The sequence below is a fragment of the Chaetura pelagica genome, unplaced genomic scaffold, assembly GCF_000747805.2.
Source record: "Chaetura pelagica isolate M959 unplaced genomic scaffold, ChaPel_1.0 scaffold108, whole genome shotgun sequence".
Taxonomy (NCBI): domain Eukaryota; kingdom Metazoa; phylum Chordata; class Aves; order Apodiformes; family Apodidae; genus Chaetura; species Chaetura pelagica.
Genome location: NW_009970718.1, coordinates 138,875 through 157,160, shown reverse-complemented (window position 1 = coordinate 157,160; position 18,286 = coordinate 138,875). Strand labels below are relative to the sequence as shown.

General features: G+C 38.3%; 1 protein-coding gene across 1 annotated transcript in view; it reads right to left on the bottom strand.

Annotated features, from left to right (window-relative positions):
- The window catches only part of DOCK4 (dedicator of cytokinesis 4), a 172,069-nt gene that overhangs the window by 71,880 nt on the left and 81,903 nt on the right, over window positions 1-18,286 (bottom strand). The window contains exons 17-25 of the mRNA XM_010006294.1: window positions 16,843-16,949; window positions 15,988-16,144; window positions 10,366-10,463; window positions 10,177-10,260; window positions 9,983-10,083; window positions 9,179-9,260; window positions 7,286-7,456; window positions 5,760-5,952; window positions 239-366 (exon numbers count right to left, since the gene is read on the bottom strand). Coding sequence (XP_010004596.1) covers window positions 239-366; window positions 5,760-5,952; window positions 7,286-7,456; window positions 9,179-9,260; window positions 9,983-10,083; window positions 10,177-10,260; window positions 10,366-10,463; window positions 15,988-16,144; window positions 16,843-16,949 — 1,121 coding nt within the window. The remainder of the gene's footprint in view (window positions 1-238; window positions 367-5,759; window positions 5,953-7,285; window positions 7,457-9,178; window positions 9,261-9,982; window positions 10,084-10,176; window positions 10,261-10,365; window positions 10,464-15,987; window positions 16,145-16,842; window positions 16,950-18,286) is intronic.

Here is an 18,286-nt window from a genome sequence, read left to right as displayed (position 1 = left end):
CCTGCTGACCAACACAACACTCAAAGAGTCAAAGTTCAGCAGAACATTGTGCTGCAATTAAAATATTCTTGCAAAGGAAGAAAAGGCTCATGAGAAATCAAAATGACATGTTTATGCAGAATCATTACGCCAAGAAGTCTTTAAACTGGTGTTTGTCATGGCCCAATTTGTGTCATTATGCGTCACAGAGCCATATAAAGAAGTCCAACATCTTGTAGAAGTCACACTGTTTACTTACTGAGCTGTTCTTCTTGATGAGGCAAAATATGTTGCTAAGGATACGTGCACACATAATAAGGTCCTTCTGCTCTTGCAAATGTATGTGAAGATGATGTAAAACTACTGGAAGAAGAATATATCGAGAATCTGGAGAAAATGAAAACATTTATGACTAAGAGATTCTCATGGAATAATTTACTTTTAACACAGACAGAAAATGTGGCTTCAGTCCAAAAGAGTATTTCTGATAAGCAGAAGCTTTTACTTTGTAATTATAATACCCTGAAGCAAATATTCGAAGAATAATCAATATGCTGGAAGTCAGTATGCGATATCGTGGATGCAGAGAAAAAACATGGTGTGGTATATACTACATATAAAAGAAAATTCTAAGTATTTACTGAGTTGTCATGCAAAAACCCTAAGCCCAGTCATGCCTCTATTCACAATAATATGAATTTATGCTCATGTTCCCTGCCATGGCATGTTCCCCTTGCAAGCCATCATCACAACAGACTTCATCTTGAACTTACTTTATTTTACAAATGAGTTCTACATTACAGAAAAGCAGATTTTCAGATTTCTTTCAGACTTTTCACTTTTCCAGATTACTCACTCCTACTGATAATGAGCAATGTAGACTACTAGTGTCTACATAAAATGATTTTCCTTTCCTTTATTTCATTTTCTAAACACAGCTCGTTGGCACTATTTTCAGTCCTAAAGTCTCTCAAAATCACCCAAGTAATTCATTAACATGCTACTTTTCCTGGCTTATTTTTCTTTTAATTAAAAGCAATGTTAAATGGGAAGAGCCCTAACACTTGTGCTTATGATAACACATTAAACACTTATTTATTATGTGATAAATGGAATAGGTGTTATCTGTTTTAATTTTTTTGTTTGTTTTTTCAGTTCTTCCTGAGAAATTTTGTTCTTATAGGAAGACACCTGAATCATTTCCTCTATTAAAATTTTAATAATGGTTAAATACTACATTATAGAAATATATTAATCTATTCAGTTCCTTTGTTAATTAGATTATTTCCTAAAACTGGAGTTTATCTAGATGGAAAATGACTCATTTAAAATAATTCTGCCAACCAGGTACTGGTTTTGGATTAGTTTTTCTATAAACACTTTTTTACTCTCAAATATTTCCTCTACTATCTATCTTTCTGTAGCAGAACAGACAAACCAAAAAGGCATATTGTTTTTGTCTATCTAAAAAACAGTAGCTCACCCAACTGTTGCCCCAGGTGGTCTGAGATGGCAAGTGTGTACAGCTGCCACTTGACCCATCTTTAGGATCAAATGGAAAGCAGGCAGGAAGGTGGCTAATGTGCAGACCTGTCATTAGGAAACTGCCAGCTTCTAATCCCCACCACTAAATCACTTTATTGATTACCAATAAATGAAAAAACAGAGCTAATGCCTTCAGCTGAAGCAAAACAGCAGGACTCTCCATTCCTATAAAAAGGACCTAACCTCTAGCTTACGGGGATGACTTTTTTTCCCTCCTTTTTGTTAAGCCTTACACGTATTGAATTCCTGTCTATCTGGTAACCCATCTTCCCATCTTCAAGAGAAAAGATGAAGGGTTCACTGTGTAAACCACTGTGGCTCCATGGTTGGGGTATTCTCCTGACAAGCAGGTGATAGGAAGTTGAATCCAGACTGACAGAGCACTGAACCTGGTCTTCCATTCCCAGGTAAATGCTCAAATCTCTACTCGGCTCCAAAACTGTCACAGACCAGTTGTAGTAGTTCTTTCACACATTACTGGTGTGAGCCTTGTCCTTTGGGCCATGTGTCCTCTGAGGTCAGCACGTCCTCTCTCGCAGCTACAACTCAAATCCCTCAGCCCCGAATGTGAGGAGAAAACAGGAGCAGCCCTGTGCCAAGGTGATTCTTCTTGGCTAACTTGCTGCAGCTTCCTGAAGAGCACACACAGGATTTGGTACCTTTTCTAAGGTGCCCACTGCTCTGTGCACTGCTTACATGGAAGCACAGCATTATGAACTCCATTTTGAAGACGGGAATCTACGTGTAGCAATACCTGACTTGTAAATAGCCAACTCTTACATATGATATGGCCTGAAGCAACTCAGTCAAAACATCCTCATTCAATTGTTTCAAGAATTTGATTTTTTTAAAGGCTCCAGAAAATTATCAGAAACTTTGTTTTACAAAGACCAAACAGATCAGCAAAAAGCATCTTATAATGACTTAGAACTGCACATGGGAGGGCACACTGCCAGTTACTTAATTAATCGCTACATAAAATACCTTGTAATATAATTAAATAAAAATAATAAATAATAAATATCTTGTAAATACCTAAAATACCTTGTAATACTCTAAATAACTCTCTGTTATTATCTGTTTTGGTGGAGAGATGTACTGTTATTATAAAGAGCTGGTATATTCACCTCTGAGCTAAACCAAGGACTACGTAAGAAATTTTGGAGAAGGTAGTGTGCAACATTTGTCTCAGGTTACTCTTTTTCTCAAAAATTGTCAGCTGCAATGTCAGCCACTCTATATAGAAAAATTAATGAGCACAAGGAATGGTGCAATAATCAGAACTCTTAGATATCAGTCGTTGTCCTAATTTTTCTTCTGTGCAGGAAGCCAAATTAGCTGACTGTTTAAAATGCTAATACTTGCCCTTTACAAATATTATAGAGAAAGAAGAAAAAAAAAGTCATTACATAGAGCTTTTCAAGAGAGACTACTCTGGGCAATCTTTGTGACTTTCCTATGCAAGCTACATTAACATTTAATATCTAACACACAGCACAACTTTGCCCCTTGCTTTTCAGTTAATGGTAAAGCACCTACACAGATATAAAAAAATTCTTTATTCTAGTGTATTTTAAAGATTAGTTTCAGAAAGATGATACTCATTTCAATTACTATATCTGAACAGCTGGTCAAACTTTAGCCTGCTTGGAAAAATAATTAGTGTAATTTAAGATTTTAAACAAACAGCATTGTCTTTGAATAGTGGGAAGCAGGGACTTGGACCTACTCAATCCTATGTGGCTATAGATGGCTACAAGCTGTTCAGAAGAGACAGGAGAGGAAGAATCAAAGAATCATAGAATTGGAATGTTGGATGGATATCCTGGTTTGAGCCAGGATGAAGCCAATTTTTCTCTTTACTGATTTTTTTTTTCTTCAGTAAGCTTTCTTGTAACTGGCAACAGTGTGTTCTGCTAGGCTGATAAGACAGTGGAATGTTTTTCTAACTACTGAGGCTTCAAGGCTGCACCTGCACTCTGCCAGCTCAGACACTATGGGGAGATCTGTGACCCCCCCCGTAGGAGGCTGAGTTAGACAGACAGCAAAATTGGCCAAAGATATTCCATTCCATATATCTACGTAAGCTCAGAGGAAGGTCAGAGATCACAGGAGACAACTTCCTTCCTTTTTCTTCTTCTTCCCTTCTCTTCCGTCCATGGCCAGTGTCCAGGGAGGACTCTGTTCATCCATCACCGTCGATCTTCAGGCTTGATCTCTCCTAACTCTCTGCTTTCTCCAGCAGCAGCTCCGGGATTCCTCGGGACTCTTCCCAGTTCAGGGAAGTGCTGTGGGAGTTGCTGGGGTGGGGGGAGGCGAGAGGCTTTTTGCCCATACCTGAATATATCTGTATATAATTGTATATATTTTCTTGTATCATTCATTAGTGTTTTAATTAAAGCTGTGTAGTTTAGTTTTCAATCCAGCCAAGTCTCTCTCTTTTTCTCTCCCTCCTTCCCTACCTGGGTGGGAGGAGGAGGGGATCGAGAGCATTGTTGTCGGACTTGAGTCAAACTGTGACAAAGGAACCTTAAAGATCATCAGGATCCAACCTCCCTGCTATGAACAGGGACACCTCACATTAGACCAGGCTGCACAAAACCTCATCCAGCCTGGCCTTGAACACCTCCAGGTAGGGGGCTTCCACAACCTTCCTAGGCAACCTAATACAGTGCCTTACTGCCCTCATGGTGAAGAATTTCTTCCAGATGTCTAACCCCTTCAGGTACTGGAAGGCTATATGGTCTCCCTGGAGCCTTCCCTTCTCCAGCCTAAACAATCCAAACTCTCTCAGCCTGTCTTCATAAGAGAGGTGCTCGAGCCCTTTGATCATCTTGGTGGTCCTTCTCAGGATCCTCTCCAACAGCTCTGTTGCCCTCTACATAAAAAAGTGGATAGAGTTTGAAGAGTGGTCCCTAAAGAATAGCTACGAGCAGGTCAAAGGCTTATGTGTAAGAACTAGGAATGGGGACAACAAAAGGAGTCTACTACAGGCCACCCGATCAAGTGGAGCCAATCGATGAAGCCTTCCTACTCCAGCTCAAGGAGACATCATGCTCACAGGCTTTCATCCTACTGGGGGATTTCAACCACCTTGACACCTGTTGAAAAACTAACATGGCAAGCCGTAGGCAATCCAGGAGACTCCTGAAGTGCCTTGATGACAACTTCTTAAGTGAAGAAGTAGACAGAGTACCAGAGGTCTGATCACTCAGCTGTAGGGAGAGCTAACTGCTCTGGGAGGGACTGCCCTGGCAGCTCACAAGGAAAGGGAAAGCTGGTTTTGCAACCAGAATGAAGCAAAGAAACCAAGATGTAATACTTCTCACCCATTTCTTTGAGCTCATGCTTTTAAAGTATGATCACTGAAAGCACTTGAAAAAAAAGTTCTAAGATCTCTTCCTTTATTTTGCAGCATCTCAGTATATTTATGCATATCTTGGTGGCTTCTGCAGAGCTTTCCTCATTGTAATGTGTTAATTCTGAATGCCTTAGATGGTAAAAGCTACTGTTTCTGCTGAACTCCATCAGCCAATACCCAAACAGCTCTCAAGAGGGCTTTTGGTGAGTAAAGTAAAGCTTATGAGAATCCTTTAGATCTTTTCCATTTTTATTATTTTATTTCAAAATTAGTTAATCTCAAATTTAATATTTGGTCACTTCTACAGGTTTCACTTAGGATACAAAAAGAGCATGCCATGTTCATCACCACAAAGCAATTTTTTCTTCCACACAGCAAATAACTATGCTGTTACATACTTTTATGCACCAACTGTCACTGCCATTTGTGTAGCCTTTTTATTCTACTTTAAGAAATGGAAGATCGAAAGTGCTGAACTAGCAAGAGTTACACAAGTAAGATTTAATGGATACATGACAATCTGTTTGCTGAAACGCCCTCAGAGGAGAAAAAATAAAATAAAAAAAATCTATTTGGTAAAGCTTTTTCCTTTAGAATTACTTAAAAATATATAAGATAAACTTCCTTCACACACATATTGCCAGCAGTAAATTGAAACAAAACTACTTAAAGAGTTTTTCTCCCTAAAAAATAAACCACTAATTTTAACCAAATGACTTCTTGAAAATGAGCAGCCTGTAATAAGCAGTGCTTCAAGAATTGTTTCTTTGGAAGCACTACTCTGAGCAACACTGTTCTCATCAGCACCTCCTGGCCTGTGCACCAAGCACAAAATTTGAGTTCCTTATCTGCAGGCAGCCCAGGGTAACCTTACCTGGGTTAGTGTACAGGTGACTCTCTACAGTTTTCCCAATACTCTGCAGTTTCACAGCTTGAAGGGACTCATCCCCATGCACGACTGTTGGCAAGCTGCCCAGAGCATCATGAACCAAATTTGCTACTTCTCTTACATCAAAGAGCTTCAAAAGTTCAGAATACACTGATGGGAATGAGCTGAGAAACACGGCCTAGAGGAAAAGGGCAAAAATGCGCAGTCAGATATTGCAGCATAGTTTTGACATTTATAGAATTTAAATAACTATAGAAATGTAAGTAACTGTAGAAAAATGCCTGGTTTTACATTTCAAGGTTAGTTAGCACCTTTAAAGATGGTCATATTTTCAGCAGAAATATCCTCACATTCATTTCTGGGCTTACCCTTGTGATTATTTTTGTTTAAGCATTATCTATTGGCTTCACTTCTCCCAGGAAAAAGTGAAAGTAAAAAGTTCAACTTGGAACAAAAGTATTTATACTTGACAGATTCTTCATGATCTTCTTTATGTGTGAGAGGAAATTTTTAAAAGGATAATAGAAGCCAGCTGATAACAGAACAAAAATATTTGAGTGGAATTTCTTCGGTTTGTATCAGGATAAGTAATATAACAGACTTCATATCTTCCATTTTTCAAATAATGAGCATTTTTATTTTGGAGTGAGACAGCACTGGCAGTCTTGGTTCACTTCAACAATTTCAAAATAGGGTTAAAAATTCACTGGTAAGTATAGTAAATATGGAATAAAAGCACTGGAAAAGAAAGGAGGGCAATGCCAGAGCAAGGAACTGACATTCCCTTCTTCCTCTCCAAATCCTGCTGACCAAAAAAAGCTACTCATACCTCAAACATTCTTCATTCTGGTGTCAGAACACAATATACTAGGCTAAAGATATTAAAGAAGAATTAAAATGAGGTTGTTTATCTCATTTTGCCATTATCTGTTCACTCCAGCTGCTTATATGATATGAGATGGGGAGAAGCAGTTCTCTACTCTGCTCTCTGATTTCCTTTTTCTTTGGAAGCACAATTTTCTACAGAGCTTAAGAAGTTAGTAATTCCTCACAAGCTTTAAAACACTACTGGTTACAATAACAGCAGACAAAGACAACCATGAGCTGCAGAAGTTGTCTAAATGTAGAGAGCTGTCTCCTGTGCATTTTGCCTGTGCATTTTAGCACTAATCCATGTTAGCAGTCTCAATTAAAATAAAGATACCAGCTGTAAAGCATGAAAACTCCAATAGGTTTTTATATGGCTTGAATTCTTCAGTTCCAATGTAGTTAAACTAAGCTGTAAAATTTCCAAAACAGAGGTATTACTTTATTTGTATCCAGAAATATCATTATTATAATTAGACATTAAATATTATATTTAGAATTATCTACACTAAGCTACTGGTGTGAAAATTTCACACTATGGGACAAAAGGTATGAGGTGAAAATGGCATTCTGCTCTAGGAAAAAACCCATTTACTTTCATGGCAATATAGGCAAGGAAAAGCAAGACACCCTTGAAAACTTACTTGTAGTTGGGATAACGCACTAGCTCCTTTGCTCTCTTGGGAAAGGAAGAAACGCACTGACATAAGAAGCTCTTGAATACAGCAACGAAATTCCTCCTCATTTTGTCCCCCGGTGGCAATAGAGAATAACCTTCGAGACTGAACTATGTATTTGAAGATATATTCCTGTGCCTACAAGTGTCAAAATCAGAGATAACTCATGAAAATGGAACAGCTCATCTTTAAACAGAACACACGCAATGATTATAGCATTCAAATAACGACACGGTTCTGAAACAGGACGGGACACCATGTTATTTAATTTTGGTAAAACTTCCTGTTGAAACACTAACATTTCAAATGCACATACTCAGAAATTATCTTCCTTAGCCTTTTATAATCTCTACAAACCAGGGAACTCTTTTTTTTTTTTTGTTAACAAATGGAAAAAAGGCAAAATCTCATCCATCCCTTGCATGTCTTTGGCTACACCTACTGCATAAACATACAAATCTAATATAAGAAGTAGGCTCAAGTTTTTCAGCTGTTCTTGGAATTTCTCTGCCTGTTAGAAGTTGCTTTCTTGTCAACTGTTAACCAGTTAAGAGAAAAATAAAAGAGCTTAAATTAAGCCACAAAACTGCTGGAATGTAAGTTAAAAATACAGATCTCACTTATTAGCAAGACTCTTAAGTTAACAGCAGCATAGGAAAGCACAGAAGGGTACCATGTTGATATTTGATTTCCAAATTCTAGCATCTGACCCAAATAGAATTACTGTGTTGTACAACTCAGCCTGACTCCACACTGTGCTCTGTTGCAGTACAAACTGGGCAACAAGAGGAACTAAGCCCAACTTCAGCAGAACTCCTGATGTTGGGATTGAACTATTAAATCAGCATGCATGTTGTCCATTTAGATTCAGTCATGCAACAGGTATTAATGGCACCAATATTAGATTTCTTAGATCTAACCCCTACTCATGTATGCACTCATTCAAGAAGAACATACAGCTCCAGAGTCTAGTGGTAGTAAGCTCCATTGACCAACTTACTGACAGAACCATGCATAAACTGGCTGCACTGCAAAATGCCTGCAGTTCCCTAGAATTAGTCATATCATTCCATCATTTATACATAGAATAGAATAGAACGGTTTGGGTTAGAAGAGACATTAAAGATCATCCAGTTCCAACCCCCCTGCATGGGCGGGGACACCTCCCACTAGGTGGGGTTCTCAAAGGCCCATCCAACCTGCCCTTTACCACTTTCAGGGAGGGGGCATCCACAACTTCCCTGGGCAATCTGATCCAGTGTCTCACCACCCTCAGACTGAAGATCTTCTTCCTAATGTCTAACCTAAATCTCCCCTCTTCCAGTTTTAAGCCATAAGCCCTTGTTGTCTTACTACAAGACCTTGTGAAAAGTCCCTCCCCAGCTTTCCTGTAGGTACCTTCAGGTACTTGAAGGCTGTAAATAAGGTCTCCCTGGAGATTTTTCTTCTCCAGGCTGAAAAACCCCAACTCTCTCAGCCTGTCTTCACAGGAGAGGTTCTTCAGCCCAATGATCATATTCATGACCCTCCTCTGATCTCACTTCAGGAGTTCCATGTTCTTCTTGTGTTAGGGGCTCCAGAACTGGACACAGTACATCAGGTGGGGACTCAGGAGAGTGAAGAAAGTGGGGAGAATCCCTCTTGACCTGCTGGCCAGGTCACGGTTGGCTTTCTGGGCTGCAGGTGCACATTGCCAGCTCATGTTGAGCTTCTCATCAATAAACATGCCCAAGTCCTTCTTCTCAGGGGTGTTCTCAATCCATTTTCCACCCAACTCTGCTTCATTCCCTAAGTTAAACCTGTTGGTACTGTATGAATACATCACACAAATATGTAATTGCCTTCAATGATTTTTATTACCTTTAGTACTTCCTGTATGTGCTCGTGCAGCTCCACTTCAGTGACTCGATCAATATGCCATTTAAGTACTTTTATAAGATCTCTAGAATAACACATCAGAAAGTATTAAAACACAGAAGTGGGAGAAGTGTTAACTTTCTGTTTAAAATTCAAACCAATAGCTGTCACATGAGAAACACTGACAAAATAAAAAATACATGACTAGATTTCACTAACCACTACAGCCCCGATGTTATTCTTAGTTTTCTGACTGAAATCCACCCAGCATATCTCTGAGGAACAGGAAATAATACTGGCATTGCATACACAGTAAAATGGTTTTGACAGGGACACATAAGTTCAGTTAAGCCAGAAGAGCCCCATCCAGCATGGACTACCCCGGCTATTCCATGCATTGCTTTGCAGTCTCCTTAAACTGCATTGGTTTTAATGGAAGTCTAGGTAGGAAATAAATACAGAGAGCACAGCAGAGTGATACTTGTTAGTGTGCTGCTCTACACGAACAGTGAACACAGTGGCAGATGGGTTATATTAAAGCTCCTACACTTTTCAAAGTAATTCAAATAAAGAAATCCACAGAAGAAAAAGATTTTTAAAATTAAGCCAATGTTAGAGCATTAGCAAATAAACTTCCTGGTATTTTGAAGTTATCTTTCTCTTTTTTAATGGCCTAAATCTTGGCATTCCTACAAGCACTGTATTTTATTACCAACGCTACCATTTAGTTTAACCTAATGTTTGATTCCACTTCATTAAACAATAACTCTGAGTATTCAAATCAGATAGAAAAAGTACAGACTTAACCTGTATGCAAGTGCTCCTGCAAAATGACTTTCAATGTAAGTGTCCATTACTGGTTTAAAGTGGTGAAACTTGCTGTCCTGCAGCAAATTTATTATGTGAACCTAAATGTGAGGGGGAAAAAAGAAAAAAAGGTGTGAGGTTTTTTTTGCTTAGTTCTTAAGTAATGCTAAACATCATCACAAAATTAAACTTACCAAACAATCAAATACTTTTGATCCATATTTTTGAGAGTTTTCATCCAAAATTCCAAATAAAGTGTCTAGTGTATCTTGAAGAAACTGATTAGGAAGAATAATAGAAAGTTTGTTATTAAACAGGTATTTCTGTGACACGCAAAGACATTCTTTCCCTCCTTTTATCTAAAAGGATAGAAAGGTATATACCTTCACTATTTCTGAACCATCAATTTCTTTCAACTTTAAGAGGCAACCCGCAATTTTGTCTGGGTGGGTTCTCCATTTCAGAAGGTCAAGCATATCTCCTGCAAAAAAAAAAGTTTGAGATTAAAGTCGGAAGCAAAGAAGTATTTAAGATTTTATATTCTACTATTACAGTCCACTCAGCAAAACTTGGCATCTTTAAAACAAAACATCTCAAAATTTGCTGTAATATGATCTGCCCAACAACAAATTTTTATTCCATCCATAATTGCTCCACCAATAGAAACAAAAGAACATGGTACTGGGTCACTAAAATCAGTGTCCTTGTTCAGACATTTGTCATCTCCCATCTTAAGAAAAGCAATAATTTTGCTGTCTCAGGCATCCCCCTGAAGGATGCCTTCCAAAGTTGTCCTCTGACAGCTTGAAATAGTCTCCTAATTACTAGTTGGAATATATTTTAAATATCATCTTCTTATGTCTTTTTATAGAACATAATGCTTTTGTGATCCTGCTTTATTAGTAAGCAATACAATTTCTTCTGGACAACAAACTCTTCTGAGATAAAACACACCTGGGTGTCTTGGCACTCCAGTTTTAATTCATTCTCCTTCAGCTTTCTTGACCAAAATGGTAACTACATTACAGACAGTTACATCACTATTTTCTATATTATTAGCAAGCTCTTATGCCTGCTGTAAACACCTGACATATGTTCTAGACTTGGGGAGAGGAGAGGGTGTGAAGTTTAGATACATTATTTTTGTGACACAAATAGGTCTTTCTCCTGTTTAGTATCTGTTCCCTGGCTACAGCAGGATCCCCAAGTTTCCATTAGGGTATGATCCTGCCTTTTATAACACTAGATCTGATCTAATTCCTATGCTTTCTTATTAACTATTCAAAACAACCTTGTGTTGCCTGCATTGTATTTTGATTTTGTCCTTCTCTACTGATGAGCTTTTTCAACTGTGTATTAGCAGCAGCTGTCATTACCAGGATCTCTAGTTGTCTCAGGTTCTAGTGAAGTAACTCCCATCCCTACTCCCTTCCACCCATTTAAAAAAAAAATAAATCAATCGCAGGCATAATTCTTCAGATCTAGTAGTATTTTCCTTCAATTCAGGAAGGAAATTCCTTCCACTATGGTGCAACCTGTTAGTTCCCTTTTAAACTTTATTTACCAGTTTTAAAATTCTTATTCTAATCTGATCTTTTCTAATTTCCCATGTGGTGTGTTATTGAAGTCCAGATGGTTTAGATCTGCTACATTTCCTCTGAATAGTAATAATGTTAAAAAAACTTTGAATAGAAAAATGAAGAAACTTATTCTAGCATGAAATTACTTTAATAACCTCATCTTACAACACATTTTATTTAGCTGCATGTCCATTTTTTCATCCATGACTTCTTGTAAATACTTGCATAAAATTTATCGAAGGATGATGGCCAAGTTAATGTATCTCCTCTTCTGCCCATCATAAATCTCTTATATTTACTACTCTTCAGTCATAGATTATTGCTTTCAGCTTCAGAGATAACCTAAAAAAACCATCTTCCTATGAGATTGGGAATTTCATGTCCCACACCATTGAATAGCCTAACATAGTTTTGCAAACTTAACCAGGCTTTTCAGCAGTTTTCACTTGATCCTGACTCTTCCTGAACTCGGACATGTTGCTGCTATTTTTCTCTGTTCTGTTGCAGTTCTCTGCCTTACTCCTCATGTTTTCTGCCCATCACCCACTCGCTCAGGTCTGCAGCAACCCTTTCAAGTTGTAATCGGTAAAAGCTCCACGTATTTCTAAGCTACTGAATGAAGTAAATCCCAAAGCTCCTTTACATTCAAGTTTATTACTTCCACATTTTACTAACCAGCTTTTTATATTTTTTTTAAAGTCTGACCATTTGAAGCAGAAAACCTTCCCATCACTTAAAGTGAAACTACTGTCTAGTTGATCACGATCAACCATTGTCTCAGAAGGATCCAGTTTTTCTGAAATGTTCTCAGTACTTATCAAACTAGTAAGCAAGTTTTCCTCGTGGTTCAGCAACTCTTTGGGTGCTTTCTACCACAGACTGTTTTCATACTCAACATTTGAGCCACATCCATCTTTCAGTTATTTCTTTCCCGGTTTGCTGCAAGAAAGCTCCTCTCTCCCACAAGAAATGAAGTAATGTTTCTGTCTCTAATAACAATAAAATAATCTCCACCTATATTCAAATCTCACCAGAGATGCTAATGGAAAACAGCCCATATCCTATTCCATTAATATTTTGCTTGCTTAATTGATTTTGGCAGGCACAAATTGTTTTTACACATTTACACATTTCTTTCTTGGTTTGCTTCACCTTATGCTAGTATGGAATGTTTTGGATTAAAGGAGATTCCCGAGTTACACGGAGAGTTCCCACACGTGCATCCCAAAGATAAAGGAGAAATTATGTGTCCTATTATTCCTTCTGTCAGGAATTTTCAAGAAACAAGCATTACAAATCCAGTGAAATGCATTTGTCTTTCGAATAATTAAAGGGACTTCTACATTTTGTTCTGTTAAGCCTCAACACAAGTTGAGGAGTAGCAAGACTAGCTAAAGCTGTCAGTTCATTGCAGGAAAAAGATTTCTTTACAGGTCTGCTGGAGGAACTTGGTAGGAAGATAGTTGACACTCAATATTAGGGATTTGTTGGGGGATTAAAAGAAAGAGAAAGCAAATGTCACTCTCTCACTTCAAAGCACTTATTTAAAGGAAAATACTAAGGAGGAAAGACATTGCTGAGATAACATTAGCAAATAGCCCAAGCATAAATGACATGAAGAGAAAATCTGACGTGTGAATAGCACGGGGAAGGGATAGCAATGTGCCATGTATTGAGAGAAATGAAAGTAGAAAATTGTCCCCCAAAATAGGCCCACTAGGAAAACATACTTTTGGAAAAGGCAAAAAGTCAATGCTGCTATTTCATTTTGCTGAAATAGAAAAACATTTCCAATGCCTTCTCTTATTCATGATCAGATTTGCACATTAAAAAAAGGCTGTATCTGACATAATGTTCCTATCAAACAAGACAGTTCCCTTCTCAAAGTCTGCAATTTAAATCTAAAGTCCTGAATTTAATAAAAGGTTTAGAAGCATGTGTACAAGGAACTAGTTTGGGATGATCTTTCTGTCTCTCTCCTCCAAATCATGAGACATCAGAACCTGGCCTGGTGTAGCACTACTGCACTTCAAAAGGAAAAAGCCAAATTCCAGAACTGTCAGTCTGCATTCCTCTTCCAACAGGCAGCTTCTGTGGTTTCCAACACTCCCTCCAAGCTGGGGTCACTCTGGAGAGCTGTCCCCTGTTACTTTTATTAATCACCAGTTTGGCTTTTATAAAATGCAGATAGATGCATTACACCTCTGCCTTGCAGCAGATGTGCGGTACGGCATGTTGCTCTGCTGATCAACAGCTGCTTACCGGGGATGTGCCAACCAGTGCTGAGAAATGAGTGGATGCCAACTTGCTAAAATATTCTGACTTGCTGGATGGATCCTGAGTCTCTGGCAGGCAGAGATCCCTCCTATATGTCAAAAACTAAGTAAGACTGTATTGACAAATACTCAGTAGAAAAATCCTATGCTCTCTCTTGCTTTTTAGGATAAAGAAATAAAACTACCCAGCTAAGAATGTAGTACATAAAAGCTGGAATACTTTTTTAGTAACATCAAGTGATTAACTGTCCAGGATTAAAAGTCAAGCTAAGGGAAAGCTAGCTGGCTGACAGATTAGGTCAGGACACCTTCTTATGAGATATGCTGATGGACGCACAGACTCCCCTGGTTAGAAGGTCTCTGAAAATTGTTTGGAATTAATCCTGAAAATCCCTCCAGCATACCCAGGGTAAGGAATTTGTGGATGCCAACAACTGGGAGTCAGCCTCTTTCCCCCAGTCCCCGTAATTTTAATATGCATGAAAGCTGACGGCATGTGGGAGCAATCAATGAGAGAATGACAGCTGAGTACAATTTCCCAGCAAGCTAGTAAAGCTGTGGTCTAATTCGGTCACACCCTTTACAAGTCTGGGTTTGGGGTCCTCCCCCACCCCATGGCCAAACCAATATTGTAATTTTCAATTCATTTCCAGACTGGACTTTATTGTTTGTAGGCACAGGCAGATCTCTGAAAACTTCAGAAAAATCTCCAAACTTAGATACAGATTTAAAAACAATCAGCAGTAAATATAATACTAAGACAAATGTTTACTAAAAAAGTAAGCACATATCTTTTTACTCCCATATTTTTTAATAAATATGCTACATTCTCTCAGGGATAACTGAAGTAATGCTCACATGACCAAATATCCACATGCTTTGCTCTGTGTTCATTTTCTGAGCATGCAATAGGTTTTGGCAAATTTCTGTTTAAAAGAATGGGGATTTGGAAACTCACCAAGATGAACTTCCCAAAGAAGATCCTTGGAGAAAATATGAGCCTGTCTATTGAAAATATTTCCACCCTCTGAAGTACTGCTGAAATAATTGTTAACTCTTTCAGAGCTGAAAAGGGGATCAATATTATTCAGATATTCTACACCCTCCTACTGAGAATGGTTTGTTGTTTTTTTTGTTTGTTTTTTTTTAAAAAGGAAATGTTATGCTCTTTGTCAGACATCTGTTTACATTAGGTGCAAAATAACTCCTGTACTGCCAACATAAATTAGTAGCATAACCTCAGACAACAGTGCAACTACCTATCAGTGAGACATTTAAGTTACAGACAGCAATTAATGCATGTGGAAGTACCAGTAGATTCATGTGATTACCTAAATCAAAGCCTTAAATTGAAGCAAATTCTCTCTGATTGTCTATTAGCAACATTTGAGAAAATAGTGTATTGGCTTTTATCATTTTGAAGCTGATTGCTATGAGAATACAGAATGAATGCATAGCAAAACAAACCACTTACTATTTGCACTGTCCTAGTTTGAACAGCTCAGTAACAAACTGTAAAACTTGAGGGATTTCAAAGAATGGTCAGAAACACTTTTCCAAGCAAATACAGTCTTTAGAAATCCGTGGAAAACTGTTTCACTTACAAACTGTAGCTAAAATGGCAAATAAACAAGAGTTTAAGAATTTATAGAGAGCACTGGTAAAGAGCACAAACACGTGTTTCTCTCTGCTGCTCCTTATATCCAGTGTGTAAGACTGCTTTAACTAGCAGCAAAGGTGTATTGGGTTTAAGGAAGAGAACTGATACAACGAAAAATGCATTATCTGTCTGTTTAAAACTGAACTGCCTCAGCCTAAAGTCTATCATTTGTATCATATAAAAACTCTACAACAAACAGATTAAGAGGTTTTGTAAAGCAGCTGGGTTTTAATAGCTGATTCCAAGAGTGCTGCATTTGATTGCAATATCATGCTAATCCAAAAGGCATTCTTCAACTACTTAAAATCAGTAGCTTATGCTGCATTGTTTTCCATCTGGATATAAAAAATACTATGAAGAAAAGCAGTTTGCAGAATGGATAGAACATAAGCTATTTTTTAATACACCCATGCTTGCTTGACACAGAAAAGGCTAGCTATATCAAACTCATTTGAATTCATCATGTTTTAAATAATCAACATACCCTACCATTTTGTGTAAGTTTAGTGGAGCAGAGAAAGGACGTAATCCAGAAGGACTCTTTAGTGGTTTTTACTGCTTGGCTGTTGTTTCCTAGGAAAATTCCCTTTGAAAAGGGGAGTTTGAGGTAGCGACCTGAATCCTGAAGGTTTGTGTTTTCTTCACACTGTACAAACAAACAAACAAACAAACCAGTTAAAATAACTGCACTGCATTAAAAAAAAAGACCAAATATATAAATTTTATTAATTATTATTGGTTTTTCTGCTAGGTACAGAAGAATTTTCACTATGCTTGTTGCTACAATCTTTTTGGATCACAGCTTCATATCTGACATTAAAGCCTAACAAATTTGCACATGTTATATCAAATGAATACCTAAAAATTTTGGTGTTAAAATCTAAAATTTATCTGGGGTTATCTCAAATCCTCTGAACAAAGACACGACTGTTACATGTCAAAACAAAAATTCCACAAAACTGAAATATCTCTACAAATTATAACATTGAGTAGATCTGCAGGAAGGAGCTTGCTTGATTCTCCTACTTCAGAAATTCAGTAGGAGGGTATCATGTGGTTCACCCTCTGTGCTTTTGTTGAACTCGACTTCATGAAATCCATTATAAAAACAATTTAATATTATAGTAAGACCAGTAAAACCAGTGTACTGAAACATATATGTAGATTCAATTGTAGTTTATACCAGGAAGCTTAATAGTAAACAATCACCAATAAATCTTTTAATGGTGACAAGATTTTCACTCATTTGGTAATGAAGACAGACTTTTTCAACCTGATGTTTCTGGCCATTTAACGTATGTTCCAGAGGAAACATTACAGCTAATGATTACTAATTCAAATTACCTTGTGTACAATGAGTTCATGGGTGCCATCTGGTAGAGTCCTCCCATTTTCCTGCATCAGGGGCACAAATGAAAAGCCAAACAACTTCTTCTCACCCTTTTCTTTCGCTGAAATACATATGCAAACAGCAGGACTTTAAGTTAGTATCATATATTTTAGACAAGACAAATGGATATAACACAACATAAGAAAGTGTACTGGAAGCTATTTGTAGCTAGTCAGAGTAAGATTATGATAAACTTCTATTAAGATTTTCACATTATCTCTTGTAACAATTTCTTTTATTTCACTTTAAATCAGAAAGCAGTATTCTGATGTTTCATTAACAACAAACAATGGAATGCAGAAAATATGCAGTCGACAAGGTGATCTGCCTATTGAATGAAGGAAAGGCTGTGGATGTAGTCTATCTGGACTTCAGTAAAGCCTTTGACACTATCCCCCACAACATCCTCATGACAAAACTGGCTGCTCATGGCTTGGTGATATGGTTCTGCTGCCTGAAACACTGGCTGGACGGCTGGGCCCAAGGAGCAGTGGTGAAGGGAGTTCAATTCAGTCAGCAGCTGGTCACAAATGGTGTTCTCCAGAGCTCAGCAGTGGGGACAGTTTTGTTTCATATCTTTATCAATGATCTTTACAAGGGGATAGAGTGCACCCTCACTAAGTTTCCAGACGACACTGAGTTGGGTGGGAGTGTTTATCTGCTCAAGGATAGGACAGTTCTACAGAGGGACCTGGAGACGCTGGATCAATGGACAGAGGAAAATGTTATGAGGTTCAGTAAGTGTCGCATCCTGCACCTGGGCTACAACAACCCCATGTAATGTTACATACTTGAAGAAAACTGGCTGGAAGCTCCCTGGCAGAAAAGGAGCTGGAAGTGATGGGCAACAGTAAGCTGAAGAGCCAGCTGTGCACCCAGGGGGCCAAGGCCAACAGTATCCTGGCTTGTATCAGAAACAGTGTGACCAGCAGGACTAGGGAACTGATCCCCTGTACTCTGCACTGGGGAGGCCACACCTCAAGTACTGTGTTCAGTTTTGAGCCCTTCACTACAAGAGGGTCGTGGAGGTGCTAAAGCAGGTCCAAAGAAAAGGGAATGAAACTGGTGATGGGTCTAGAGCACAAGTTTTATGAGGAGCGGCTGAAGGAACTGAAGTTGTTTAGTCTCGAGAAAAGGAGACTCAGGGGAGTCCTTATCACTCTCTACAACTACCTGAAAAGAGGTTGTAGCAAGGGGAAGGCTGGTCCCTTCTCACTAGCAACTAGCAATAGGAGGAGAGGATATGGCTTCACGTTATGCCAGGGGAGGTTTAGGTTGTATGTTAGGAAAAATGTCTTCACTGAAAGAGTTATTAAGCTCTGGAATTGGCTACCCAGGGAAGTGTTTGAATAACCATCCCTGAATGTGTTTAAAAATAATTTAGGTATGGTGCTTAGA